Genomic DNA, 13602 nt, shown 5'->3' with positions numbered 1-13602 from the left:
GCAAAAACTCGGACATCATAGACGTTGGAACCCGAGACCCCCACGATAGCAGTCACATATCTTAACCAATAAGCTACAACGGCTTTGATTCTCAACCACTAACAATCGTTTTTATACTAGCAACAACCATTATTTCGGAATGACGCAAATTGAGATTACTCAAAATCAAGAAGTGAAGCGAGAAAAAGTCACTTGGGACGTCACAGAATGTTGTAGAAAATTGGACAAGGGAAAATTTTGCAAAAAATCCCAACACGCTTGCAATTATTGCTTCAAACTTCGTTCGAGAGCAATTAAAAAGTTTTGAGTCACAATACATATTAAACATTCATTTGAGACCACCAAGAAACACCCCTTTGCCTGCAAAGCATCCAAATTGCTACGCGCTTTTTGTCAGCAATCACGCACTCACCTGTAATCCTGTACATATAGAAGAGAGCCTCAATTGTTTCTGGGCGCAGTAGGTAGTGTTTGTCTAGGGGTTTGACATTCAGGTCTGATTTGTCAGAAGGTTCATTGGCTGCATCCATGTTGAAGTGGCTGATCTCAGGAGCCAATCCTGTTGGTTGAGCCCTGTTACCATACATCAATCAACCATTATATCAATCATCAATTTTTTTAACCTCTTCCGATTCCATTTCCCATTATTATTATTTGTATTCACGACATTACAAAAAAATTTAGGCCTAGGCCTTCCCTATAAAAACGTACACTCTCAAGAACTTAAAGTTATACTAAATTGTGTAAATGGAGCACAATCAAAGGTCTTACTTGTGAATATCCAGATCTGGATGAATATCCAGACTTGTGAATATCCAAATACAACACCAGATTTTTATTGCATATACTGATGAGCTATATTATATATGTAAAACGTTGAATGAATTGCTCTCGAACGACAGGCGGGGCATTTAATTCAGAGAGAGGGGGTACAATAAATAACTTTCTATCGGTGCAAAAAAAACGACACTTGAAGGGTTCGAACACGTGACCTCCCGGATGGTAGTATGATCCCTTAACCAATTAGCTATACGACTGGCTTAAATCGCACTTATGTTAGCAACAGATTTCATTTCAGAATGAGAGCAATTTAGATCACGAAATTTAGATCAATAAAACTTGGATCTATTCTGTTTCGCAAAGCTTAGTGGGCATGAAAATTACGCCTCCAGTCGCACGTGCTGTTTTTTACAGTGTAACCTGCTGTATAAAAACACAAATTGTAATTGGGGCCCGAAACAGAATAGATCCTAAAATTCTTCTCTCAAAAAAGGGTCAAATGTCTTTCGGACACGAGTCAGACTTACCTGTACATCTCATAGCAAGTTTCAGTGATGTTGGCAGCTAAGCCCATATATCTCTCTTTAGGTTCGAAGCCATGAAAACTCGCCAGGGCAAGCACACCAGGGTAGAAACAGACAAGATGGTCCTTAAATCAAATAGAACGGATCGTTTTTATCCATCTTTGACACCCCAGCTTAGCGGGTTCGTTTATTTGCAACTCCCAAGCTCATGAGTAATCTACTCTGTAATGCCACGGATAGTTTAACAGGAGGGTGCATAACGCATAATCGAAGGAATCAATATTTCAAATCCAAATTCACTTGTAGATCGAGGATAACATCCCTATCATTTTAATCTATCAAGATAATCCGACCATTGATGACGTTGATCAATTTACTGAACAACGACGAGCTCTTAATGCACTTCAAAGCAGGAATCCAATTAATATCTTAGCTATATTAGACGTATAGGTGCTTAAAACGGGCAACTTGCAAGTTTGAAAATGTCGAAAGTTCACGGAAGTCAACTTCTGATTACGTATATAGGAATATCTGGCATTTTAACTTCTGGAACTTCAGACTTTCGGCATCCTAAACCTTGCAAGCGCCTGGTTTGATCATATACCAAGGACTCGATTTTGAATATTTCCCTACAGAGTAAAAGGAAACAGCAATATTTTTCTTTAGGTAAACTACATCAAATCTGTCATAGAAATGCATTCTTACCATTTTGGGCATAAATTTGTGGCCAGCTGACATTTCACCTACAACCCACAGACCCTGGTTGGGTGTCTTTTTGGTGAGATGAGACGAAACTCCCTCGACTGCACGCATAAACTCATCTTGAAACCTGAACAACAACATCAATGCTTGCAATTTTTACCATTTTATTCCATATATGCGCTCACCCTTAGGACGATCAAGAATAGCAAGTGACCAACATTTAACAAAAGGAGAATTTTGCCTCTACAAGCGGTCGGAGTTTCCGTGAAACAAATTAGATGAGCAAAAATGTGAAATAACTTTCTGTAAAACAAATAAGATGAGAACACGCTGAAAAGAGATCGGTTGCCGCGAGAACTTTAATATGAAACACATTCTGAACTTAAAATTTGGCTCTTTTCAACGTGTGTTCCCCCAAGTACGTTATGTACCTCCCAGTTACAGAGCACTTGTCATTACGTACCAACTCATTACGTAAAAATACACAAGCGTCTGGGGGTGGAAATAATATGCACCCACTAAGCAAACGATCGAAAGACTCAAAGTAAATTGAAACATATAACGATTTGTTGCCCAACAAGATAGCCTCTAGCGGTCACGCAAGCCGATAGCCAAGCAATCCGAATTAAGAAAAAAAATTCCGGATAGCGGATCCTTAATTGTCCCTGGCGGGCGCTCTTCGCCGTTATACCCTGTCCGCCATTTCCGGATTACACCCCACAGCGGATGAGAGGCATGACCATGGACAGCGATCCTCTGGGGCTCAAAATCACTAAATCTCTTAAAAATTACACTTTTGTTTCTCGTTAGCACTGGAATACAATATAAATGTCAAAATACTATGCGCAGTCTTGATTGTAACCGCTAACAATGTATTATTTCTGAAATATTACATAACTATTACATAATTTTCGGCTTGCTTTTCTGTCGGCTTACTTTTACTTGGGCTTACTTTGCGTGCACCGTTTCATTGATTGACTTTGAGATATTTTTTGTGTTTGCCTATTTCTCGATTTAAAACAAATGAACGTTAGAAGACACATAGCGCGCTCTAAGTCGCGAACAAGGAAGCAATACGCTTAAAAAATAACAAACCGACAAACGTTAGTTAACATAAAATAACATAAATCGCCAAGCGAGGCAACTTATTTCAGAGGGGAACGTAGCCTAGGTAGGGGGGTGGGGGGGGATGGGGTGTGCAGTTAAGCGTCAAAAACTCAACGAGAAGTCAAATCGAAAGAATGTTCGAGAATAAAACGGTCAAGCAAATATTTTCATGAAAAATACTAATTATAAGCCGCAACAGTATATATACTTCAATGGAGCTATAAGTGCAGTTAGAAGCAAAACTGCAAAAATCAAGTGATGAAAAAGTATTTACCCTATAACCCAAAAATTGCTCGGAAACAATGCTTACATAGGCTCAGTGTAATTGGTCTGGAGGTACTGTTTCAGCAAGTACTCGTAGTAGCTGTCTGCTCTGGCTCCCAGAGTGAGAGTACCCTGTCTGAATTTTCCAGAGTTGGCATTGATGAAGTAAGGCACCAGGCCATCCTTCTTCTCTAACGATCTAACGTGCAGTGAAACCTCCATCGCCTTTTCCTAAACAATCATTTTTTGTGTTAAAATTGGATCAACACAAAGTTTTTAAGCATGTTCGGTAGGAGGGGGTCTTTAGCTGCACGGGGCCCTTACGGCCTGAACGATGTGCAGGGCTGGGGATTGGGTGAATTGGGGGGGGGTCAACCTCTAAGAACCACCCTTTACACCCACACCATCAGTGAAAGTCTCCAAAACCATTTCTGTGAATCACATTCTTGACTAGTGAGCTGAAAGGCTCTAAGAGAACTTAATAAAAAAGAAAATAAATCGCATAAAAAGACAATTTGTTTGTATTTAAAATTTAAACAGCCGGCAGATTGCGGGAAAATAGCCGCGAAAAATAGAATTTTTGTTTTTTTTTCAGTGTCAAAAAGTGTTCGGATCTACTCTGTTTTGCCCTTAGCTTAGTGAGCATAAATCTTTTATGACCCCCAGGTAAACGTGCTATTTTTTTACATAATAATGTGCTATATAACAACATATAATTTGTAACTGGGGTTCATAAATACACTGGGGGAAACAGAATAGATTCAAGTGTTCTAATTTGGCGTGCAGTTTCAGTTGGATTCTAAACCTATACTTAATTCAGCTTCTATACTGAACGCTAATAAGCTTCACACCAATATCAGCTAGCAAACATTCTAATGAACTTTGAAAACCTAATTCTTAATGACCGGGCTTTATCGGTTTATCCCGTCTCTTTTGATCTTTTGACGTTGACAGTATTCACTACATTGCGTAATTGAATAAGTGAAAAAACTTAAATCCATTTAGCTGATACAGTGAGTGTAGTAAGTCAGAAATCAAACGTGAAAATCGTGACTTATGTAAAACGAAAAACGAGATCAAAAGGTAAAGCAAACTTAAAGGAGAATGCCTAAATAATAGCCGTTGAGAAGCTGACGGCGGCTATTAAAAATTTTCACATAAACATTACCGGCAGATAACCCCCTGTAGATTCCCCTCACTCTGATTGTGATTGAAAGAACAAAAAAAGGGAAACTTTGTTATGCAAAAACTGGTCTTATGGGCAAGAAACGGGGTTATCCCATTTCTTTATTTAATTTTTCAGTATCGACTCTTTTCATTTCAAACTGCTGAGCTATTTGAACAGAATGAGAGAAAAGCAAAAATAGCCTAGAGAAGTCAGAAGGATTTTACGCAAATGTGGAAAGGAAAGTTGTGAAAAAATGTAAAGCGAAAAAACGGCATAAGAGGAAACACCTGATAGATTACCGTAAAAAAGCCACCTTTGATTCCATAAACCTACTGGAATTGAACGGAATTGAACGGACAGAAAAATAAAAATTGACTTAGGTACAAACTTTGAAAATGAAATCACTTTGCTGTCATTGCGTAGTTAGACATACTCCTGCTTCCAAATGAGGGAGATAGAAAAGCTGCTATCAACACCAATAAACATTGTTGATGGTATTTAATAAATCTAGGAACAAAATTCAAGTAGCGGGCATCCAACAGTCAGCTTTATGGGTTTATCCAATTTTTGTCCTTAATATCGTTTTTATAATTCAGTTCATTTCAGATAACTTGCCTGAGCGACTGTTGTTTAAAAGCACTTTGAGCAGAATGAGCAAAAAAATTAGTCCAGAAAAGTGAAAAGATTTAACAAGGTTGCGCAAGCTGTGATTTACGGCAAAGCAAAATTATTTTTCGAAATCAAAAACAAAATACGGGGGCTATAATAGCCGCCTGAAAGATGAACGTGGCTGTCAAAAACCAAATAATATCAACTGACTACCCTAAACAGGTTCATTTACTCAGCATTAAAAATCCGAACGGATCTGCCATTGATGAGCGACAAAAAAAGCTGAAAGGATAAAAAAAATCGGTTGAGAGTGGAATCACACAATAGACCAACGTAAAACAAACCCGGCAGATTGCCGGAAAATAGCCACTGTTGATTCCCATAACCAAGATTGGGATTGAAAGAAGCGAAAAATTTAAAAGAAAAAAATGATTTATCTAAACAACAATTTTAAAGTGCCAACTCTTTTGATGTAATTTTGGAGCTGAACATACTCTTGTTTCGTAGTGCGACGACACAGGGGCTAATATCAATACCAATAAGCATTAGAGATGGTAACCAAGAACCAAGTACGAGTAACGGGCATCTAAAATTGGGCTTTATCAGTCTACTTTGCGTTTTTTTACGTTTTATTTCGTTTTTTGATACCGACTCTGTTCAATTTGAAAGGTTTTGCTGAGCAACTGCTGTCTAAAAACACTTTTCGCAGATTGAGAGAAAAGTGAAACTGGCCTAGAGAAGTCAAAAGGATTTTACGCAAATATGGAAAGCAAAGTTGTGAAAAAATGTAAAGCGAAAAAACGGCATCAGAGGAAACACCTGATAGATTACCGTAAAAAAAGCCACCATTGATTCAATAACCCTACTGGAATTGAACGGACAGAAAAATAAAAATTGACTTACGTACAAACAAACTTTGAAGTTGAAACCACTTTGATGTCATTGCGTAGTTAGACATACTCTTGTTTCCAAATGAGGGAGATAGAAAAGCTGCTATCAACACCAATAACCATTGTAGATGGTAATTAATAAATCTAGGAACAAAGTTCAAGTAGTGGGCATCCAACAGTTCGCTTTATGGATTTATCCCATTTCTGTCCTTAATATCGTTTTTATAATTCAGTTCATTTCAGATAACTTGCCTGAGCGACTGTTGTTTAAAAGCACTTTGATCAGAATGTCGAATTATTTGTCGAAATCAAAAACAAAATAAGGTGGCTATAATAGCCGCCTAAAAGATGAGCGTGGCTGTCAAAAACCAAATAATATCAACTGACTACCTTAAACAGGTTCATTTACTCAGCATTATAAATCCAAACGGATCTGCCATTGATGAGCGTCAAGAAACAAAAAGTTAAAAGGATAAAAAATCGGTTGAGCGTTGAATCACACAATAGACACAACAAACCCGGCAGATTGCCGAAAAATAGCCACCGTTGATTCCTATAACCAAGATTGGGATTGAAAGAAGCGAAAAAACTAATAGAAAAAAATGAAATATCTGCACAAACAATTTTAAAGTGCCAACTCTTTTGATGTAAATTTGGAGCTGAGCATACTCTTGTTTTGTAGTGCGACGACACAGGGGCTAATATCAATACCAATAAGCATTAGAGATGGTAACCAAGAACAAAGTACGAGTAACGGGTATCTAAAATTGGGCTCTATGCCGTCTACTTTTCGTTTTTTACGCTTTATTTCGTTTTTTGATACCGACTCTGTTCATTTTCAAGGCTTTGCTGAGCAACTGCTGTCTAAAAACACTTTTCGCAGATTGAGAGAAAAGTGAAACTGGCCTAGAGAAGTCAAAAGGATTTCACGCAAAAAGTTGAACAAGCTATGAACTATGGAAAAAATTTTAGTACGACGAACTAAAAAAAAACAGCACTATAATAGCCGTCTGAAAAGCTGAGGCGGCTATTAAAAAGTAATTGCTACAAATTTTGTTTGTGAGCAATTAACAAAGACGGCAAATCACAACCTCACCGAAAAGAAAATACAGATTGCGCAAGTTAAAAAAAAATCCATTAGCTATCAAATAGCCAAGAGGAGTCAAAAGGATATTACAAAAATGTGGAAAGCAAAATTGTGAAATAATGTAAAGCGAAACAAAATTGTTTGACGAAAAAACGTCCTGAATTACAATCCAAATTGTAAGAACTAACAACCTGACTATCCTCAACTTTGCAGAAACAACTAGCCAAAATTAGGCATATGACAACCATATACATAAGAGGAAAAGGCTAATAGAAGAGGAAACGGCATAAGAGGAAACAGCTGATAGATTGCCGTAAAAAAGCAACCATTGATTCTATAACCCTACTGGAATTGAAGGGACAGAAAAATAAAAATTGACTTTCGTACAAGTAAAATTTGAAGTTGAAACCACTTTGAGGTCACTGCCTAGATAGAAATACTCCTGTTTCCAAATGAGGGAGATAGAAAAGCTGCTATCAACACCAATAAGCATTGTAGATGGTAATTAAAAATCTAGGAACAAAATTCAAGTAGCGGGCATCCAACAGTCAGCTTTATGGGTTTATCCAATTTTTGTCCTTAATATCGTTTTTATAATTCAGTTCATTTCAGATAACTTGCCTGAGCGATTGTTGTTTAAAAGCACTTTGAGCAGAAGGAGCAAAAAATGAGTCCAGAAAAGTGAAAAGATTTAACAATGTTCCGCGAGCTGTAATTACGGTAAAGCAAAACAAATTTTCATTTGTCGAAATCAAAAACAAAATAAGGGGGCTATAATAGCCGCCTGAAAGATGAGCGTGGCTGTCAAATACCAAATAATATCAACTGGCTACCTTAAACAGGTTCATTTACTCAGAATTAAAAATCCAAACGGATCTGCCATTGATGAGCGGCAAGAATCAAAAAGGATTAAAAAAATCGGTAGAGCGTTGAATCACACAAAAGACCTACGGAAAACAAGCCCGGCAGATTGCCGGAGAATAGCCACCGTTGATTCCCATAACCAAGATTGGGATTGAAAGAAGCAAAAAACTAAAAGAAAAAAATGATTTATTTACGCAAAAAATTTTAAAGTGCCAACTCTTTTGATGTAATTTTGGAGCTGAATAAACTCTTGTTTCGTAGTGCGACGACACAGGGGCTAATATCAATACCAATAAGCATTAGAGATGGTAACCAAGAACAAAGTACGAGTAACGGGCATATAAAATTGGGCTTTATGCCGTCTCCTTTTCGTTTTTGTTTACGTTTTATTTTGTTTTTCGATACCAACTCTGTTCATTTTGAAACGCTTTGCTGAGCAACTGCTGTCTAAAAATACTTTTCGCAGATTGAGAGAAGAGTGAAATTAGCCTAGAGAAGTCAAAAGGATTTCATGCAATAAGTTGAACAAGCTATGAACTAAGGTAAAGCAAAAAATTTAGTACGACGAAGTAAAAAAAATAGGAGCGCTATAATAGCTGGCTGAAAAGCTGAAGCGGCTATTAATAAGTAATATTAAAAAATACTAAAAAGTAAAAAAGTAAGCTATTAAAAAAATCCATTAGCTCTCAAATTTTTTGAAGGTTCAGAGGCCGTCTTTAGCTGCACGGGTCCCCTACTGCCTGAGCGATGCACAGTGGAGGGGATTCGGCGGGGTTAAACTCTAGGAACCACCACCTTTCACACCATGGCTCCCGCCCTTCAGAGCTGGACGAGAGGGGGTCCTTGTCGCCGGGTTGGAGGAGGGTGGACGGGGGTAATTGAGAGGGGTGTCAAATTTTTAAGACCAAGATCACACCTCAAAAAATTTCTAAAAACACTTTTGGTGAATCGCATGCTTGGAGACTAGTGAGCTTTCAGCAAACTTCGCTTGCGAGCAATTAAACAGAAGCAAAATTTCCGCCAAAAAAATCAGAGTTTTTTTCAAACATCAATTTCTCGCTCTATTGTCAAAGCAATTTGAAAACAAATTACAACCTTGAACTACTCGCCTAATCGCTGCCCCATAGTGATTAAAATCACTATTCAAAATGTGACTTCTCATTGACAACAAAGCGTCACAAAAAGCGACCCCGGACAATCCAAATCCTTTGGTCTGGACAAAATTTGCGCCACAATGATAGCCGGCTGAGATGTCATTTTAGATGTTGGATTTTATAGGTAAAACCCAGATCGTCGGTTCAAGCGTATGCCCTCATGCTGACGATTTGTTTTGCTAAATTTGTGAGCCATTTGCTGATTTCATAAAATTTCTTAGGTACCCATTGTATCCAGTGTCTGAATGAAGTTCTTGTATACGACTGGGTACGGACAAGCTTTTTCGTCGAGCAACAGGCGACATTTGATGAGAGCCGAAATATAAATCTGAAACCTGAGAGCCGAAACTGATCAACCTCTTCTGACCAACTTCTGACAGATATCAAGACAAATTTTACTTCACACGGCATCTACTAACTCTAAGAATCTTAATCCAAAAAAACATAGCCGGCAGATTGCCGGAAAATAGTAGTCCTTGACGCGCTTCATGCACATCGGGATTGAAACAGAAAAAGAAAAAAAGAAGGGAAAAATTGACTTTTTTCTGTATTTTTTTTTCAGTTTCAAAAAGTGATATAATTTGGCCTGCAGTTTGTATAGAAGCTGAATTAAAACTATACTTAATTCAGCTTCTATACTGAAAGTTAATAAACAATACCAATGTCAGCTAGCAAACACTCTAATGAACTTTGATGACCTAATTCTCAATGACTTAATGACCGGGCTTTATCGTTTTATCCCGTCTGTTTTGATTTTGATCTTTTCACGTTGACGGTATTCGCCACATTGCGTAATTGAATGAGTGAAATCAATTGAAATCCGCACAATTGAGACAGTGAGTGAAGTAAGTCAGAAGTCAACGCTTAAATAATAGCCGTTTGAGAGGATTACGGCGGCTATCAATAACCATAACGTAAACATAGCTAGCAGTTTGCCAGAAATTAGCCGCAGTAGCTTTGTAGATATGCAGTCTCAAAAAGAAAGTAAAAGAAAAATGCCGAATAAATTTCTTTTTATTCAAATTTTAGATGTTAGATTTTGATTCAGATTCTGTATAACTTATGCTTCTATTAGCTGCTCTCAAATAACCTTCAATTAGAGTGACATACATTCATTTGATCTTCTCTTCGAATTAAAGTAAAGAAAAGTCAAATTCAGAGCGAGGAGAGTGAGGTAAGTCACGTGTGACGAAAAACTTATTCACACGAATGAACAAAAAACTAGCTCCTCGGAGATTGAAAAATGACATCACGACGCAATTTGGTTGAAATTGCATGCAAGAATGAACAAAAAGCAGCTTTGAAGTGACTGACGTCATATGGTCATAACCAAAAATCTTGACGATCAAATAAAAACACCAAGAGAAGGCCGATAATAAAAGATAGCTTTGTATATCTGCTGTCTCAAAATGCGAACAAAAAAGGACCAAAGGAGAGTAATTTCATTTTTTAACTAATTGTTGTGATTTCGTATTTTTATTTAGAAATTGTATAACTTATGTGTTGTTTCTATAAACTGCCCTCAAAAAGACTTCAATTAAAGTGACATATAGTCAGTTGGCCTTATCTCATTCAACTAAATTTGCAGAAATCAATTTGAAAGCGCGAGGAAAAACCACTTTGAGAAGAGCAAGTTACGTGTGACAAAAAACTTGTTCACTCGCATGAACAAAAAACTCCTTCCAATAAGAGTGAAAATTCCTGCCGAAATAAAACAGAGATGGCCGATAATTGCTCCACTCAGCTATCGCTAGCACTACTATTAATAAATTTAGTAATTAATAACAACTTAGTAAAACTTTTTACCTGAAGGGTGAAAGAAAATTTGAAGCTATGGTTCGACTGAAGCAATCAATCAAAATTATGCAATTTACAAATTGCATTTCATGATTGTTTTCTATTACTTAAATGAGAGAGACTCCTTGGATATTTCTTTCAATTTTGTCAATTTTTTTAATTTCAGCTTGCAAGCAATATTTCACGCGAGTAGTTAGAGAATGCTAACATGATATAATGAGTTGTTGGCTATTCTGGAGAGCTCTTTGAATTCTAGTTGTATGGAAGTGACTTCTGAGGTAGAGCTGTCTGGTCCCCACTTGGGTGCTTTACCCACCCTGCTGTGAAGATTCACATCTGAGTATGGAATGGCGGAGTTGGAATCGAACGCTGGCATTAGCCGCTCTCCTAGATCCAGCTAAAACAAAGAAGGCCTTCTTTATTTTTGTCACTTTTGAAATACTTCAATCTATAATAGGTATTTTGAAACAATCATTTTGCTGAACATCAACAGAATTAAACAGACCAAAATTAAGCTACGTAAACCATATAAAATATTACTTCAATTCCAAAAAGTGAGCAAATCGAACGAGACAACTCCAGTTTAAGTAAATGTAAAAGCATTTAACCTCTTCAAATTTCATAGCCGGTAGACTGCCAAATACGGCTGCGAAATAGACTTGGGCGCCGTATAATTTAGACACGCAATTTATCTGTTTCTTTTTCTTGTTTATTTCTCAAAACATAATTTAGAAAGAAACAAATGAGTTAATGAATTTATCGATGCCGTTTACAAAACTGAAAAACATCCTTCAGAGATAAATGGATATTTCTGACCTGAAACCAATTTCAAACTCGTTTTGAAGTTCAAAAGTCAAATTTATTGACCGAGGTAAATCATGTATGATCAAATAGCGTTGATGAGAGCAAGACGTCATGAAAAAACTGATTTATTCAGTTTTGAGAGCACAAATGAGAAACCAAAAATGACCGTCAAACGACGAGACAGCATAAATAACAGGACAACGAGTCCTGGATCAGAATTCAAAAAATTCAATGAACTGCCTCGAAATTAGTAGAAACTTTGAAATCACCTTGAAAAAATCCGATCAAAAACTCAAAAACAAAATGGAATAAAAAATTACTATCCCAAAAGCAAACTTTTTCAAATACCGTTGAGGTATATTCATGTCACCGAAACAATTCGCTTCTTTTTCCTCTCACTTCATTTGTGATCAAAATCACGACTCCAATGTGAATTTACAAATAATCAAAATGATTGAAAAGATCCTCAAAGCATAGTCGGAAAAATCCGGAATCGAATCTAAGTAAAGCCATACATAGCCCTCAGCAAAATACTCATCATATGAAATCAAATTTTGGCTTGATAACAATAATTTCAAGCAACAAAAAAGAATAAGAAAAAGCAAGCAAATTCGGATGTTTTCCCGAAAAACTTCTTTGGTAGCGATTCGAAATCAAAATTTCGCAAGACCATGTGATGCAATTGGATTAGTTTCAAGATCACTCCGTTTAAACACGATACGAAAGGTAATGGAATAGCGATAAAACCCATAAAATGAAGAAACAGAAACTAAAAACATATTTTCCAATATCAATAAATTGCGAGCTCCCAAATATTGATCTGAAGAGACATGGCCAGACTGCCTGTGTTCGATCAGAGACTTTATACACGGCACACAGTACAATACAAGTTGAAAAACTAGAAGCCAAGAACCAAAAAACGAAAAAACTTGAAACTTTTGTTTATTTCAGAAAACACAAGGCTATCAAGCAAAAACAGTCTCGTTTTAGTTAAAAAACCTATAGAAAACTTATAACTAAGCAGCTTATCAAAAACAACAGCTCGAGTTAATTGCTCTCAAAAGGCCGGCGGGGAGAGTGGGTGAGCATGGGGAGGTAGCGTGCGGGGTTACGGGTCGAATGATGTGAAGGGTTAAATGGCGGGGCGGGGGGGGGGGCAATAAAAAAAAATCAAGCGGCACAAGAAGTAGCAGGAAGGTTGCCGAAATAGGTGGCAAATAGAATTGCGTGCCGTAGTACAGATAGAAACAGATAGGTTGAAAAAGTTCTCGACACCGCTCAAAAAACTGTAAACATTCTGCAATAAATTAATAAGACTTTTAAATTCACTCTACGGAAGCCTTTTTATTAGGACTTGTAATTTTAGTTTCCAAAAAAAAATCATTTCATTGATTGCGGTGTCACGTATGATCAAAATCTAATCACAAACAAGACTCAAAACATTCCACGAGAGAGAGCGAGAGAAATAAAAGAGCGAGCGAGAGAGATCGGTCGAATGAAGAGAGAGAGAGAGAGAGAGAGAGAGAGAGAGAGAGAGAGAGAAATGAGTTCAAGCGCGCAGAAGCCACCCTTAGTGAGCGGAAAAATCATTCAAAAACTTTGACTGCAGTTTTGCTATGTAAACAAATCTAAAACAAAAAAAGCCGCGGACGACGAAACAAAAACAAACAAAACAGAACAAATCCTGAATTACAATCCACAGAATTGAATTAACCTGACAATTTTAACGGCAACATCAAAAAAGCTCTTGAGGAAAATGTTGACTCTGCACATCCTTAGATTGAGTAAACAATACAACAAAATTTGGAGATCAATGACAGACAAATCAAAAAGACACAAAAATTCACTTTAA

The 13602-nt window shown here is 37.1% G+C and overlaps 1 protein-coding gene across 1 annotated transcript in view; it reads right to left on the bottom strand.

Moving 5' to 3' along the window:
• The window catches only part of LOC142335902 (endoplasmic reticulum mannosyl-oligosaccharide 1,2-alpha-mannosidase-like), a 54544-nt gene that overhangs the window by 27948 nt on the left and 12994 nt on the right, over positions 1-13602 (bottom strand). Inside the window, exons 6-10 of the mRNA XM_075384264.1 lie at positions 11155-11343; positions 3424-3608; positions 2010-2133; positions 1308-1429; positions 413-573 (exon numbers count right to left, since the gene is read on the bottom strand). Of these exons, the coding sequence (XP_075240379.1) occupies positions 413-573; positions 1308-1429; positions 2010-2133; positions 3424-3608; positions 11155-11343 (781 nt within the window). The remainder of the gene's footprint in view (positions 1-412; positions 574-1307; positions 1430-2009; positions 2134-3423; positions 3609-11154; positions 11344-13602) is intronic.

The sequence above is a fragment of the Convolutriloba macropyga genome, chromosome 3, assembly GCF_964194025.1.
Source record: "Convolutriloba macropyga chromosome 3, txConMacr16.3, whole genome shotgun sequence".
Classification (NCBI taxonomy): Eukaryota; Metazoa; Xenacoelomorpha; order Acoela; family Convolutidae; genus Convolutriloba; species Convolutriloba macropyga.
This window is presented reverse-complemented; position numbering and strand designations above follow the sequence as displayed.